A 15,365-nucleotide genomic window follows, 5' to 3' on the forward strand; every position below is an offset into this window, starting at 1 on the left:
GAGATTGTGGAGGTAAAGATTTGGCCAATCATTAACCTGATATCGGTTCAATGATTGAAATGCAAAAGAATTATTCCACAAACATGTATGTATGCATATGCATGCACAGATGCACATATATATGTTTCCTAACACAGAGCTAGTAATAGAGATGTTTTTATTCCCCAATCAACATTTGCATTTAATCAAATTACAATACTTGCAGAAAATGCACATGCTTTCTATATACTTATGCTCCTCGCCCACCACACATATACTCATACTATAAATCATGAATATCAAATGAGATAAAAGCCTATAAGGGACAGGAATTTTTGAGTCTATGGGACAGAGATAAGTTAATATTGTTATCCAAATCAAGACAATTAAAATCAATGGGCAAAGAACACTGTCATAACTGGTAACAATCACAAATGGTCTGACGTCCCCCTCAAAATTTTTTTTCAAGATCAGTAATAAGCAAATGCATGCAATGTAAAACAATGACACATGCATTTCCCATTGAAATTTAAAAAGCTTTGTCTTATTCTGTTTTGTTGACCATACCATGTGTTGGCTGGGAAGGAGCCAGTGAACTTGACCTTGTTCATGGAACAGAGAAGTTTCTTAGTGTTACATATTCAATTAACTAAGTATATTCCAAAAAATAAAGAAAAATTGCTAGGAATTTGGGAAAATAATAGCTAGGGTATATCTGTTGTTTTTCTCTTGGTACTGGTAGGGCGACATTCATATTAACACCAGGAAAACCCACTCACAAAAAACAAAACAAGCAGATTACAAAAATGCATTAAACCATGGAAAAGATGATAGAGGTAGAGCTAGGAAATTAAACACACATACAATATATACAATAAAAAAAAAAAAAACAATAAAACAAAAAACAAGTCAAAAATGAAAAGAAAATAATAAAGCATGCTTAAACATCTTATTAAAATGTTTTACTCATTATAATACAGTACATTAATTTTTATTTTCATTGCAAATAATACCTTAAATAGGATACTAACTTGAGTATTTGGAATGAAAAAATTTTCAAAGCCAATAAACCTTGCCCTATCTCAACAACATTCATTTTTTCCCTACAATGCAGCGAGAGATGTCTTCAAAAACATTTATTACACTTAGAATAACTGTACTGGTAAATGTAAATTAAAATATATGCAGAAAAGGAACACTTAAGAGGCACTTCTAGTTTACTATCAAAATAGTCATTATATAACCAAAAATCCAAGAGGACCTTTGTTCTTGTATTTATTAATCATTAGCTCTTATACAGCTCAAAGCTGAAAAACTAGACTCAATGCCATGTAATATTATTACATGCCCTTCAAAAAAAATTACCATAGTTCATTGCATTGAGAAGTAAGACACAAGAAACAATGGTGATTTTAAAGGTCACCTAATCCACATGAGTCCTGGTATGGCACTGTGGGTTAATGCACCAGACTGCAAAGTCATTTGAACTGCAAGGTTGGTGGTTCAAGTTTACCAGTCGCTCCTTGGAAACCCTATACAGCATCACTATGGGTTGGAACCCACTTGATGGGCACTTAACAACAACAACAATCCACATGAGTCCTTTTATGCTGTGACAAATAAGCTCCACAGGCTTCTATAACACAACAGTGCATTTACAAAATAGAATCAAAAGGTGACTGCTGTTGTTGTTGCTGTTAGGTACTGTGGAGTTGGTCCTGACTCTTAAGGACTTTATGCACAACACAATGAACACTGCCTGGTTCTGCATAATCCTCACAATCACTGTTAAGTTTGAGCCCATTGCTACTCCTTTTAATGCCAACATTAAACATCAAAATTCAATTAACTTACTTTTCCAGATATACAGTGACCAATGGGGAACATATGGTGGTGGATGGGTTCGCTAACCCTAGAGTCACGATGGCTTCATGCAACTGTTTTACTGTTTCAACTTCACCTCTTAAAGCTGCACTATTTAGGATGTGGAAAAAGGACAAGACTGTTGCATCTTTGATAAGAACATCCTTCTCTTTCATCTCCTTTAGAATGTTAATAGCATCTACAATGAAGTAACACAAAAGACCCTTAGGTAATTTCATGTAGGGAAAACAAACTGCTATTAAAACAGCATTTCAAGCACAGCAGGAATGTAAATTCTAGTGTATAATGCCGATTTCAAGTTAATTACTACTTGCATTTCTAAACGAGACTACAATTATAAATCCACAATAGCATGGTTTTATCATTTCCCTGCAACTTTGACTACAAATTATAGATAGGGACTGTGTGCCCACTCTGCACCACATAACCCTGTATGGGCTGCCCTATAGCTGTAAGATCCTCCTAAATGGATGCTTTTATCGTTCAGTGCTAACATCTGCTAAATCACACCATTGTTTCTACAGCAGATGGCTTGTCAGGAGGCCAGATAATAAAGATGTGTTTACACTGTATATACAGCCAGACTAATGGTCTGATACCGATAGGGCCTGTTTGCTATGTCGATACTAATTAGCCAAGCAGAGCCAATGAAAGCTTTCCAAAAGACTGCATGTTAATACATTAGGTTCATTAAGCTTCATTAGGAAGGCAGAAACAAACATTTTAGGATATGGCATAACTGTATTTTTATGATGGTGTTCTTAATTATTGCACAGACAAAATGTTTTGACCACTTTAAAAAAAAGTGATTTAAAATAAGCAGGCAATTCCTTTGAGAGTTTTTATTAGAAAGACTTCCAAGGGAAAAAAAATTCAATATTGAAATAACACATTTTCTCCAAGCATTCTTTACTATAATAAATATGATTAATAAAATTAAAACCAGCTTATCTAGGAATAAAAGGAATAGAAGGCTAAAAAGGAAGTTTCACAATAAAGTCCAATCAAAAACTTAAAAAAAATAAAAGCAAATGGTAAGAATTTATCAAGTGTAATTAATTATGAGGCTCAGCTTTATCATAACAAGAAAATTAGACTATGCAAATCAGCCATATCACCAGCTACGCTTTTTCCATGAATTTTCTAATAAAGCTTATTAAATACAAGGACTATTGCAACATTCAGATTCTTATAGATAAGGTTATGTTTATAGGTTTTATGTTCAGCCTTCAGATCTTCTTAAGCAAAAACAAAGCCATTAGTCCAAGCACATAAGCAAACTGTGCCATAAGTCATGATCTTCAAACTCAATCCAAACAGCAATGGTAATAAAAACTAGCTGCAGAAATGCAAAAAGCACTCAGCTGTGTAAATGTAAATGACAAGCCTGCCAATCCATTAAAACTAATGGCCTACACTGTCCATGCAGCTCTGCTTGGATTCACATGCAAATTTGAATGCAAAGTGTTCAAGCACTTTGCAGGACATGATATACCATTAATATCAATTCACATGTTATTCCAGAAGCAAGATACTGGCATCACCTATTTCCTTTCAATGCCGAGGCTTACCTTGGAGCTTGCCATGCTTTCCCAATACTTTTACGAGGTCTACATACTTTCTGGTGTCAAGGACAGCAGATGAATCTAAACAATCACTAAAAAAATAAAAATCAAATTTTTATCATGTTGTCAATTCAATGCAAAAAGCATCACAATATCTATCTTAATCACATTTCATAAATTAATCAGAAGCTCCTATTTCACTGGCTCCATACTTGTGAGATTTTTCAAGTCATACATAAACTCACATGTAGGTATATTCACAGTGACAAAAGTAAAACTACAAACACTACATATATACTGTATCATCCATTTGAAAGCAATACTAACAAATAACCTCTTTGACTTCATGAAACTTTAGATGACACTAACTTCATCATGTTGCTGTTATTATTGTTAGGTACTGTTAAGTCAGTTCTGACTCATAGCCAGCCTACATACAACACACCAAAACAGTATACTTTTATTTGAAAAGCCTATAAGAATAGGCAACTAAAGAAACTCAAGAAATGGACAGAATTCTGATTATAGTAAAACACAGAAAGAAGAATGTTTAACCAGTGTGATGCACACTTGGCTTTAAAAATGGAAATGTGCTATACTTAAAAAAAGACACCTTGCTGAAAACAAGCCAGAATGAAGGAGCCTCACTTCATGAAATTTCAAAAACACTGAGAAAAACAACAAAAATTGAATTGAATGATATTTAAAGAAAGTAGTATTCAATTGACTTGATTCATCAAGGACTGTGTATCAGCAAATATTTGAAGACTCATTTTCAGTGCCAAGGTACTCACAATTCTTGTTTCAGGTTCAATGCATCCTCTGCATTGTCATGTCGACAGCACAAATTTATTAAAGCTGCATAGCCACCGACAACCATGTCCGATTCATATTGTGCTTTCACTTCAAGGGCTTTTTGCATGTTCTAAAATGAAGAATAGAAGCCAAAAAAAAAAAAGAAATTTAAAGGTAAAAACTCAAACTTCTAGTTTTATTGCTCAGAGTTTAGAAAAGTTAATAGTACTTTAAAAACAAATGGTTTAATATTCTCAATTGATCCTATTCCTTGGTATTTTCACTTCACTTTGAAGAATTAGTTAAATGTGTGGGATTTAAAATCTCTGTTATCTGTAATGCAAAATATTCCATTATTCATGACAAATTTGATGTTTTAGCTCTGTGTACTGTTGTTTTTCAAAAAAAGACTTCCAGATGAACTATTTACCAAGTTAGTCCATACTCACAATCTCATTTCCATATATCATTGCAAAGTTCCTTGCAGCCTAGAGTTTAATAGCCAGGAAATGTGAAGAAATAGTGTAGAATTTAACAGTACCGTGTCATAATCTAAAGTCAGTTATGGTATTTTTTTCTCTAAAACCATAGGCATCAAATCATATTGAACCAGAAACTCTGAAAAACAGTCTAGTGATATCCCACAAATTGTAGGCACACACTAAAATGAACACAAAGTACAGCTGGATGCCTGCTGAAAGAAGGCAAGAGACCCTTTATCTCAGAAAGAGCTTTTTTCCAGTAGGAAAATGGAATTTCAATCCCTGCATTAACAACCTAGTAATATTTGACTTGCAAATGACTACTGCATGTATCAGTTGCTTGACAATCTAGATATAAGAGACCGGAGCCATGGCTTGAAAGGACATTTGGCATGTATGATAAACCTATCACGGCTGTTACTATCATTCACTTTGCAGATTATTGTAAACAAACTACAGCAACCCGAAAACATGCCATTCAAGGTGTAGCTGAAATTAGTTAACCTTTCATTTAATTGAATTCTTCACAGGCATGACTTATAATAATCAATTATAAAAATCATAAATATTATATTTGGCTTTGGTTACTATTATCTATAGAGTTGTTTTTTTTTTTTAATTTTACTATCATGTTTAAAATATTTAAACATTACCTCTTCAGAACACAGTGTTAAAATGAGTTGCTTTAGGACATCTCTTATAGGTTGATTTTCAGCTTTCAGTTTTTTAAGTGTAGTCTCCAAATCACATGATGTAAGTTGCAATGTCTACAGAAATTAAAAAAAAAAAAAAATTGATAAAAACAGAAAATGTGCCCTTGTCACTATCTTCTCTAAACTGACTTGCCTTCCTATTTTCCTAAATGTCATAAATGCAAGCAGGGACACTAATCTGGAGATGGACCCCAGGGATTTATGATCTCAAGATTATAAGCAAATTACTTAGATATGTTGATTTCTTTGAGATAAGAAGTAACTTTTACCAACTTTTCAGAAGCACATAAAATAATAAGAGCATTTGGAACCACTGGTTGTATAAGGATGTAGCCTGGAATTCTTATTAAATCTGGTTCCTAGAACATATAGAATTTAGTAAAAATTACTTACTTTTTGAGAGTCTGCCTTCTCTCTTTCAACCAACATATTAACATCCTGAAATTGGAATTTAAGTTAGCACAGAATTAAAAACATATGGGAAAATATAATAAGTAGAACAAAAAACAAATTCTGAAAATCTGACCTCACTTTACTGCTATCTTTTTTCTTATTTATAAAACTCTCCAAAAATTCAGTTTATGTTTTATAAACCAGTTTTAAATGCATTGTTCCATATATAAACAGTATTTACCAACAATCAATGTTATGCATTGTTTTAATGTTGTCATCTAAATATGGGGGGACCAAAAGCATGAAATTTTGGCATATTTTTATATATAAATTAAGCAATTAACAAAGTTGATTACTACTTCACACACACCTTAATCAATTCTGGAACATGATAGCTATCCAGTAGATTACGAAGGCCTCTGTAGATATTTTCAGGAATTTTAACCTTCTGTATGAGAGAAAGGGAGAGAGGAAAAGAGAATTTTAGAAAACCAAATTGAAATTTGTCTACAGAAATTGTATCAAACATAATTTAAGTCTCCAACTCTTGCATGTCATTGAGAAGTGGTCTGGTTGTACTTAAAAGCAGCAATTTCAAATCTAATAGATACATGTCAGGCAGGACAGGCATTATATAGCATAAAATGAAATGGTACCATCTCCTTCAGCTGATGGAAGTATTGTCTCAAACGCTCCTCCTTGGCCTGTACCTCTGAGTCACTCATGCTGTCAATCAAGTTATAAAGAAAATAGCCAACAGTTTCTGTGGAAAAAAAACAAGAGAAAGCATTCCACTAAAATTACTGAGACTGTCATGTTATCAAGATTAATTTATAAGAAATCATTTTGGTGTGAGATGTCACCCTGATGAGAGGCTCTGAAATGGCAACAATGATCACTGAGGCATAGAGATTATGTGGTTTGGGAACACATATCTAACTGGTGAGTGAAAGGAATATTAATTATTTTCAGACCGAGTGACAGCTTTTCAGTACTGAATCTTACTTCAATCTCTTTTTTCCCACCACTCTGTGACAGAATGGTCCTGCCCAAGGCCTTACCTCTTTCCTGTCCCAATCACAAGTAATAAGAACAAATAATGTCGGGACACATTTCTGTACAATTTTTTTTGTGTGGACAATATTTAGAAAAGCACCTAAAATTATAAAGGATTGTTAAACGTTAAGTATAGAAAGTTAAATAATTTTAATAAGCAGATATAGTAATCCTCTGAAGAGCTGCCTATTAGCCAATGAGAAACTGAGATTAACAAAGATGTTTTGTAACAACAGTAATTTTCCTATGCATTCAAGCATAAAATGTATAGGGCCATGAGTTAATACCTAGGATAGAAAATTTGAACTTTCAAGAAGGATGCCTTCTTGTAAAAAGCCATATATTCTAGAGGCTTCATTATATGAAAAAGGAAAATGTCAAAATAATGTAATTTGGATATTAAAGTAAGAAAAAAAGCCCCCAAACCTCTTCACATGTTTAAAATTAAATACAGTTAATAAAACATTAAAATCACATAAACACTAATAATTACTGATTTTTAATCCTAATTCCACTAGTGCTTTAAAAGGATTCTCAACAAATGATAAGAAAAAGTCTCTCAACACAGTTTAAAAAAAATAATAATTATAGTAAAACATCTCATACTTCTCAACATGCTGTGACTATCAATATAAAAGATTTATAATAAAATGTTTTCAGATTTCACTTTCAAAAAGCAAGTGTTTACTGCTGTAATCCTTCTAGCCCATCATTACACAGAAGAATGGATTTGTGGATAAGTTACAATCATCGAAATTGAAACCCTACCCATTGGTCCTAGAGGCTCCTGGCAATAGCGTCCATCCTTGTAAAACAGTTCTGTTATCTAGTAAGACAGAAAATTTGTACATTGCAGCAATAGAAGCAAACAAGAACAAATGTAATCTGAAATTGAATTCTTGAAATAATAAAGCCTTTCCCCAGTACGGTATTATTTGATATCACAGTAATCCAATACCACCCCTACCCACACCAAGAAAATAGTTTTGTTTTTAAATAATAGGTTTGTCTTTTATAAAAACAAACGTTGAAGCAATACTGCAATGTTCTATGAAATGTCCCTTAACCTCTAATCCAATTTGTTCATGTCACTCTAAATGAATAATTGTAAATAGCTTATAAGAATTATCGACCAAAATTCTTTCTCATTATATTGTTTTTGGTCGTGTTGAAATTGTATCTGTTCCCTCCTTCTCAATGAGGTTGTACAAAAATAACACATTTTTTTTACAGTAATTCAATGCCATTTTCCCACTTATTCCACCAACACTAAATGGTGTGCAAACCACTTATTTTTAAATATTTATTCTGACAAAATTAAAATTGATAAATTTCAAAATTTCTCTTTTATGATAAAAAATACTGCTTTTGGAACCATTTTAATGTTTCACATTCTCAAAAGTAAACAGATGGATAGTCAGACCAATAAAATAGATTATATCCACTAGGATGAGGAAACCATTAAAATGAGATACAAATGAACTTTAATGTATTCCAAATGGATAAAATTACTGTCCTGAAGGTAGAAAAACAAAAAGAAACTACCTAAGTAAACATGTACACAATATTTGATAATGTCCCCAAACGGATGATATGATTGGTAACATGTAGTTGTTTTTCATAGTGAAATGGGTTAGAAATACTTTATGTATATACTCAAAACTATAGGAATCATCCTGGAGAGGGGCTGTAGGATAAGCACTGGACTGCTAACCATAAGGTTAGCAGTGCAAACCTACCATCTGCTCCTCGGAAACCCCCTACAGGGTCATTACTAGCCAGAACCAACTCCAGAGAATTTGACAATAACAACAATATACTCATATTATAACTAAGCACATAAGTTCTTAAAACAGCACCTGGGATATCCTATGTTAACACCTCACAATCAGATATTTCTATCTATTTACTATTATGAAAAATTAGGCAAAAATGACTATATCCTTTTTAACCAAGCAAATTATGTTGCATTTAATGGCAATTATAATTAAGATGGACATGAGAATCATTGAAGCCCCTATGCTGTTTTCTAACTAATAGACATATGTAGAAAATACTGTACATTAGACATACTTTATAGTCAATTTTGAATAAAGATATATTTAATACTAAAATATAGTAAGATGAAATTTCTATTTAAAAAATATATAAATTTGGAATTTTAATTGATAATACGTATTTATTAAGCTCTAAATTTTTTACAATTAAGCATAATTACAGTACTTCTTAACTAAAATAATCAGTTAATATTTTTTAAAAGGTGGCAGTATAAAGTTGGTATGCATATGGTTCCTATATTAGCCTTATGAAGACATACACATAATCTGAAAAATTAATTATTAAATATGTATATCAAATGTCACTGCAGTGCTGTTAGCAGTTGGTTTTTGGGGGGGAGTGGTTGAAAACTTGAATAATTTTAGACAAACGTCAAGGATAACCTCAAAATAAATTTTGCTTAACAGTAGGGCAGTTTTAGAACTAGCAGATTCAAGATTTTATATTCATTAACTTTTAACAGTATATCATAAATGTATAAAACTGTGACTGGTTTTGCTCTTAATACTTTTTTATATATCATTTTCCCATTTGCAATGTTAGGAAAACGTACCTTACTCCAGAGATTTATATCGACATTCCTGCAGAGGGCAGCAGAGGATTGAAAATTAAAAAACAAGAAACAAAACCATAAACCTCAGAGATTTGAAAAAACAATGTAAAGTTACAATGCACTAGGAATTATTGATGCAATTATGCAGAAAGCAGTCTTAAAATAAATAATTTTTTTTTTTTTAATCAAGCTAAATTTTCAGGACAGACTGACCCTCAACCTATTTCAAATTGTCAAAATAAAGATGGGTTTAGGCAAGAATTCTCAAAACTAACTCCTGAAATCTAGTGGTCCTTGTCTGTTATGGGGCAGGATATATGCATGGTCTCAAAGTGTCTGCCATGAAATGTTTATACTGTAACAAGAAAAATACTAAGTATATAACGGAGAAATTGAACACCACCACACTGAGTGCTCATTCTGACACCACCAATGAGATTGACAGACTCACAGACTCGCTCCTGTCTTCCAGCTGGGGAGGCATAACCATAAATGAATCATAGGGAACTATCACAAGAATCATTCTATAAAATAACTGGCCTGTATTCTTCAAGGTTGTCAGTGTCATAAAAGACAAAGCACTGTTTCAAATTAGAGAAAAAGGGTAACTAGCATCCATTCTTGAACTGGACTCTGTAGGGGGAAAAATGTTAGACGACAGTTGATAATATTAGATAAATAATTACATCAATGTCAAATTTTCTACATTTTCCAACTGTATTATTGTGCAAGAATAGTTGTTGTATTTTAGATGGTGAGAAAGTACAAATAAGAATTTGACAAAATATTAAAAGATGGCAAATCTACAAAAAGGGTATATATATATATATATATATATATATGAGTTTTTGTTAATATTCTTACTTTTCTGTAAATTTGAAATGGCTGACCAAAATTCTATCTTTGTTTAAAGGAGAAACCACTTACAAGATGGACAACTAATGAACACAGGTCTTCTGTGTACCATATTTACACCTTCCTGTAATTCTACTGGCTTTGTACTATTTCAAAGCTTGAGTTTAAGATTTAAATGTATTCTTAACTGAAACATTACTTACTTTTAGAAAACTAGTTATGTGTTTGACCAATAAATAAAATCAAGATAAAGGGAGAAAAGATTGAAGTTGTCAGAGACTTCATTTTGCTTGGATCAATCATGAACACTCATGGAAGCAGCAGTCAAGAAATCAAATGACATATTTATTGCATTAGGCAAATCTGCAAAAGACTTTTTAAAGTGTTCAAAAGCAAAGATGTCAGTTTGAGGATTAAGGTACACCATGGTATTTTCAATAACCTCATATGCACGTGAAAGTTGGACAGTGAACAAAGAAGACCGTAGAAGAATTGACGCATTTGAATTATGGTGTTGAAGAGAATATTAAAAGTACTGTGGACCACCAAAAAGAACAAAAGATCTGTGTTGAAAGAAGTACAGCCAGAATGCTACTTGGAAGCTGGGATGGCCAGTGTTCATCTCTTATTCTTGGGACGTATTATGAGGAAAGATCAGTCCCTGGAGAAGCGCATCATGCTTGGTAAAGTGAAGCGCAAGAGAAAAAAAAGGCGACTCCTAAGAAGATGGATTGGAACAGTGGTAGCAGCAATGGGCTCAAGTGTATCAACAACAATAAGACTGGCACAGGACCAGGCAGTGACTCATTCTGTTGTGTATAAGGTTACTATGAGTGTGTACCAACTTGATGGCACCTAACAACAAGTTATGTGTTTAAGTGGTTGTTAAAATTAAATCAAACCCACTGCTATTGAGTCTATACCAACTCACAGTGACCCTACAGAGCAGAGTAAAACGACTCCAAAGGGTTTCTACGACTGAAAACCTTTATGAGAGCAGACAGCAACCCCTTTCTCCTACAGAGCGGCTGGTAGGTTTGAACCACTGACCATCTAGTTGGCAGTCTAACACTAAACCCACTGAGCCAGGAGGACTTCCTAATGATTATTATGTTGCTGTTGTTCGGTGCCATAGAATTGGCTCCAACTCACAGCTACCCTATGCATCACAGAACAAACTGCTCGGTGCTTGGCCATCCTCACAGCTATTTTACGGTACCAGCAACTGCGCCAATCCATCTCCTTTAGTGTGTTCCTCTTTTTTACGTGATGGTTGTATTCCTGAAAAGGTAGCATTTTTTTTTTTTTATGCTAAAGGAAACGTAATTACCTCGTTCTAGTAAGAAATTCAAATAGCACTAGAAAGGGATATAAAGAATGGGGATCTATAAAAGAAAAAAATGATTAACATTTTACTTTAGCAAAATGGCTCTTAGGACTAAGCACATTAAAAACATGAATTAAACTATACCTCAACATTTCTATTAGCATCTTTATTTTCACAAATTTGTTGTTGTTAAGTGCCATCAAGTCAGTTCTGACACATAGCAACAAGGTATAGGTTTCTGAGGAGCAGCTGGTGGGTTTGAACTGCTGACCTTGTGGTATGAAGTCCAGTGCTGATCCTACAGCACTACACTAAAATTTAGATACCCTTTTAGTCACAGGTTCTTAATCTGAGTTTCAGGGAGTCTGGGGAGGATGTCATAGACCTCATGACAAATAGATGAAGCTGCATTCTTTCATCCCATCAGGAAAAGAGTATTTTGCAAATGGCATTACAATTTTGGCATACTTGAGTGAGTTCATGAACCTCCTGCAGGCACATTTCTGAGTCCTATAGGAATCCTCATACTCCATAGCAGTTACATTTTTCCCAGATTACTGTTCAACTAGAGTTCTGGTATGTTACTATGGGATAAGCACTGGACTGCTAACCTCAGTGTCAGCGGAAATTCACCAGACACTCCTCGGAAATCCTACACAGGGTTGCTAAGAGTTGGGACCAACTTGATGGCACTTAACAACAACGTACATATATTTACAACCCATAAAAATCAAAAGCATAGTGGTTATTATACAATGCATATGTCTATAACACACTAACACCCAAAAGCCATTTAAAACAAGATTAGGCAGTTTGGGGTAGACGGGAGTTTTGATACAGGGTGTTAATGGGACCCTGTGTAGCTTGAATCGCTGAGTCTGCGGTTTAAACCAACCTTGCAGTCCAGTACATTAACCCACAGCACCACACCAGGACTCCTAGTGTCAAAGGGCACTTATTTTTACTTGTAAAATACATACAGAAAAAAATATAGACATACAGAAGACATAATCAGCATGTACAACAATTGCAATTTCGGGAGATTATACTGAGTGAAGGAGTCCTGGTGTGGCGCTACAGGATAAGCACTGGACCAAAAGGTCAGTGGTTGAAACTCACAAGCAGCATCTCGGAAACAGAATATAGGGTTGCTATGAGTAGCAACAGATATGACTGCATTTAACAACAACACACTGAGTGGAAACAAAGCCAACCTCAAAAGACCACATGGCCTGGAGGAAGGTAGAATCTCCAGTGAGTAGTATTCAATCTGACTAGCTAGGGCTGATGCAATGAAATGCAGATGGGTCTCTTGTGATACAATAGTGAATAATTGTTATCAGGACTGATGGTGAGGGTCGGAAATGTAAAGGTAGACGTTTTATAGCAAGGAGGGGAGTGATTAACTTTTCAGTCTAGGAGCGGAGGTCCCTAGGACCATCAAGGGAGAAGAGCAGAGAGCGGGACCCTACCCAGAGAAGCAGTGATGCCTGAAATGGAGCCAGAGATGATGACGTGGAGCGATGGAGCAGCTGGGACTTTGGATCCAGAGAGGGAGAGGGCCTGTGTGCTGAAGACCTGGGGGGTATGAGGGAAGGATTGCACAGAGGGGATTGTAACCATGGCAGTGAGACGATGTATAATAGAATAATGAACAACTAATGTTCTCCCATGTAAACTATCACATAATTCACAATAAAACATTTAAGAAAAAAAAAAAAAAGATGATGTACTGTCTGAATCCATTCATACAATATTTGTGAAATGACAAAATTATAGGAACAAATTAGTGGATGAGTGTGACTATAAAGAAGTAGCACAAGGGGAAACATTTATGACTCACATGTGATAACAATGACAAAATGATAAACACCATTGTACCAATGCCAAGGTCCTGATTTTGCTAGTGTACAAGTTACACAACTGCAACCATAAGAGGAAAATGGCTAAAAGACAGATAAAGTCTCTGCATATTGTATGTGCAACTTTCTGTGATTCTATACCTTCCTTCCAACAAACAAATCTGATTCTGACTTGTAGTACCACTACAGGATAAAGTAGAACTGCTTAATATGATTTCTGAAACTGTAAGTTTATGTGCTTAGTAATAATATCAGTATATTGGTGTACTATCTATTTGCAGATGATGTGATCCTATAAATAGAAAATCTCTAAGACTCAGCAAAAAGTTATTGGAAATAATTGAAAGATTCAGCAAAGTGTCAGGATACAAGTTCAATATACAGGCACAACTTAAATCCTCAAATTGATGACAATTTGCTCTTAAACACTTTAAAGAGGTTTATGCAGCATATTTGCCCAGTACTAAATGCCATTTCATTTCTTGACTGCTGCTTCCATGAAGTGTTGATAGGGGTTCCAAGCAAAATTAAATCTTTGACAACTTTCATCTTTTCTACATTTATCACGGTGGTATTTATTTGTCCAGATGTGAGGATTTTTGTTTTCTTTACAATGAGGTGCAATCTATACTGAAAGCTGTGGTCTTTGATCTTCATCAGTAAGGTTTTTAAGTCCTCTTAACTTTCAGCAGCAAGATTGTATCATCTGTAGATCACAGGTTGTTAAAAGAGTCTTCCTCCAATCCTGATGTCATGCTGTTCTTCATATAATCCAGCTTCTGGGATCATTTGCTCAGTATACAGACTGAATAATTATGGTGAAATTATACAACCCTGGTGCACACCTTTTCCTGATTTTAAACCATTCAATATCCCCTTGTTCTATTCTAGCAACTGCCTCTTGGTCTATATATACATTCCTCATGAGCACAATGAAGTCCTTGGGAATACCCACTCTTCACAATGTTATCCATAGTGTGTCATGACCTACACAGTCAAAAGTCTTTGCTTAGTCAATAAAGCACAAAATAACATTTTTCTGGTATCCTCTGCTTTTCAACCAAGATCCAGCTAACATCAGCAATGATATCCTTAGTTCTACATTCTCTTCCGAGTCTGGCTTGAATTTCTGGCAGTTCTCTATAAATACAACCATTCTTTAACTATCTTCAGCCAACTTTTACTTGCATATGATATAAATGATATTGTTTTATGATTTCTATATACCATTGGGTCACCATTGGAATGTGCACGAATATGGTTTTCTTCCAATTGGTTGGCAATGTAGCTATCTTCCAAGTTTCTTGGCACAGAAGAGTGAGTACCTCCAGTGCCACATCAGCTTGTTGAAAGATTTCAATTTGCATTTTGTCAGTTCCTGTGGCCTTGTATTTAGCCAATGTCTTCTGCGCAGCTTGAACTTCTTCCTTCAGTACTATAAATTCTTGATCATATGCTACCTCATGAAATGGTGGAACATCAACCCTTTCTTTTTGATACAGTGACTCTGTATTCCATTTGGTGAGGTCCATGTGACTAGCCATCCTTAAGTTGTTGGGAAAAAAGTATTTGAAATGAATAAGCTACTGGTATTAAAATTTCTAAGGAGCTCTGGTAGCACAGTGGTTACAAGTCGGGCTGCTAATCTCATGGTCAGTAGTTCGAAACTACCAGGAGTTCTATGGGAGAAAGAACAAGTTTTCTGCTTCCATAAAGATTTACAGCCTCGGAAACCCTATACAGGGTCACTATGAGTTGGAATCAACTCCACAGCACACCACCATTAAAATTGCTATCATGTGATCTCCAGCATCATTTCTGTCACTTTATAGGCCTATCTACT

At 34.5% G+C, this 15,365-nt stretch overlaps 1 protein-coding gene across 1 annotated transcript in view; it reads right to left on the minus strand.

Annotated features, from left to right (window-relative positions):
• The window catches only part of LRPPRC (leucine-rich pentatricopeptide repeat containing), a 123,933-nt gene that overhangs the window by 47,967 nt on the left and 60,601 nt on the right, over nt 1–15,365 (minus strand). The window contains exons 15-23 of the mRNA XM_006839466.1: nt 9,479–9,506; nt 7,636–7,693; nt 6,468–6,574; nt 6,182–6,259; nt 5,812–5,856; nt 5,359–5,472; nt 4,223–4,353; nt 3,435–3,520; nt 1,834–2,041 (exon numbers count right to left, since the gene is read on the minus strand). Coding sequence (XP_006839529.1) covers nt 1,834–2,041; nt 3,435–3,520; nt 4,223–4,353; nt 5,359–5,472; nt 5,812–5,856; nt 6,182–6,259; nt 6,468–6,574; nt 7,636–7,693; nt 9,479–9,506 — 855 coding nt within the window. The remainder of the gene's footprint in view (nt 1–1,833; nt 2,042–3,434; nt 3,521–4,222; nt 4,354–5,358; nt 5,473–5,811; nt 5,857–6,181; nt 6,260–6,467; nt 6,575–7,635; nt 7,694–9,478; nt 9,507–15,365) is intronic.

The sequence above is a fragment of the Chrysochloris asiatica genome, unplaced genomic scaffold (genome assembly GCF_000296735.1).
Source record: "Chrysochloris asiatica unplaced genomic scaffold, ChrAsi1.0 scaffold00024, whole genome shotgun sequence".
NCBI lineage: Eukaryota > Metazoa > Chordata > Mammalia > Afrosoricida > Chrysochloridae > Chrysochloris > Chrysochloris asiatica.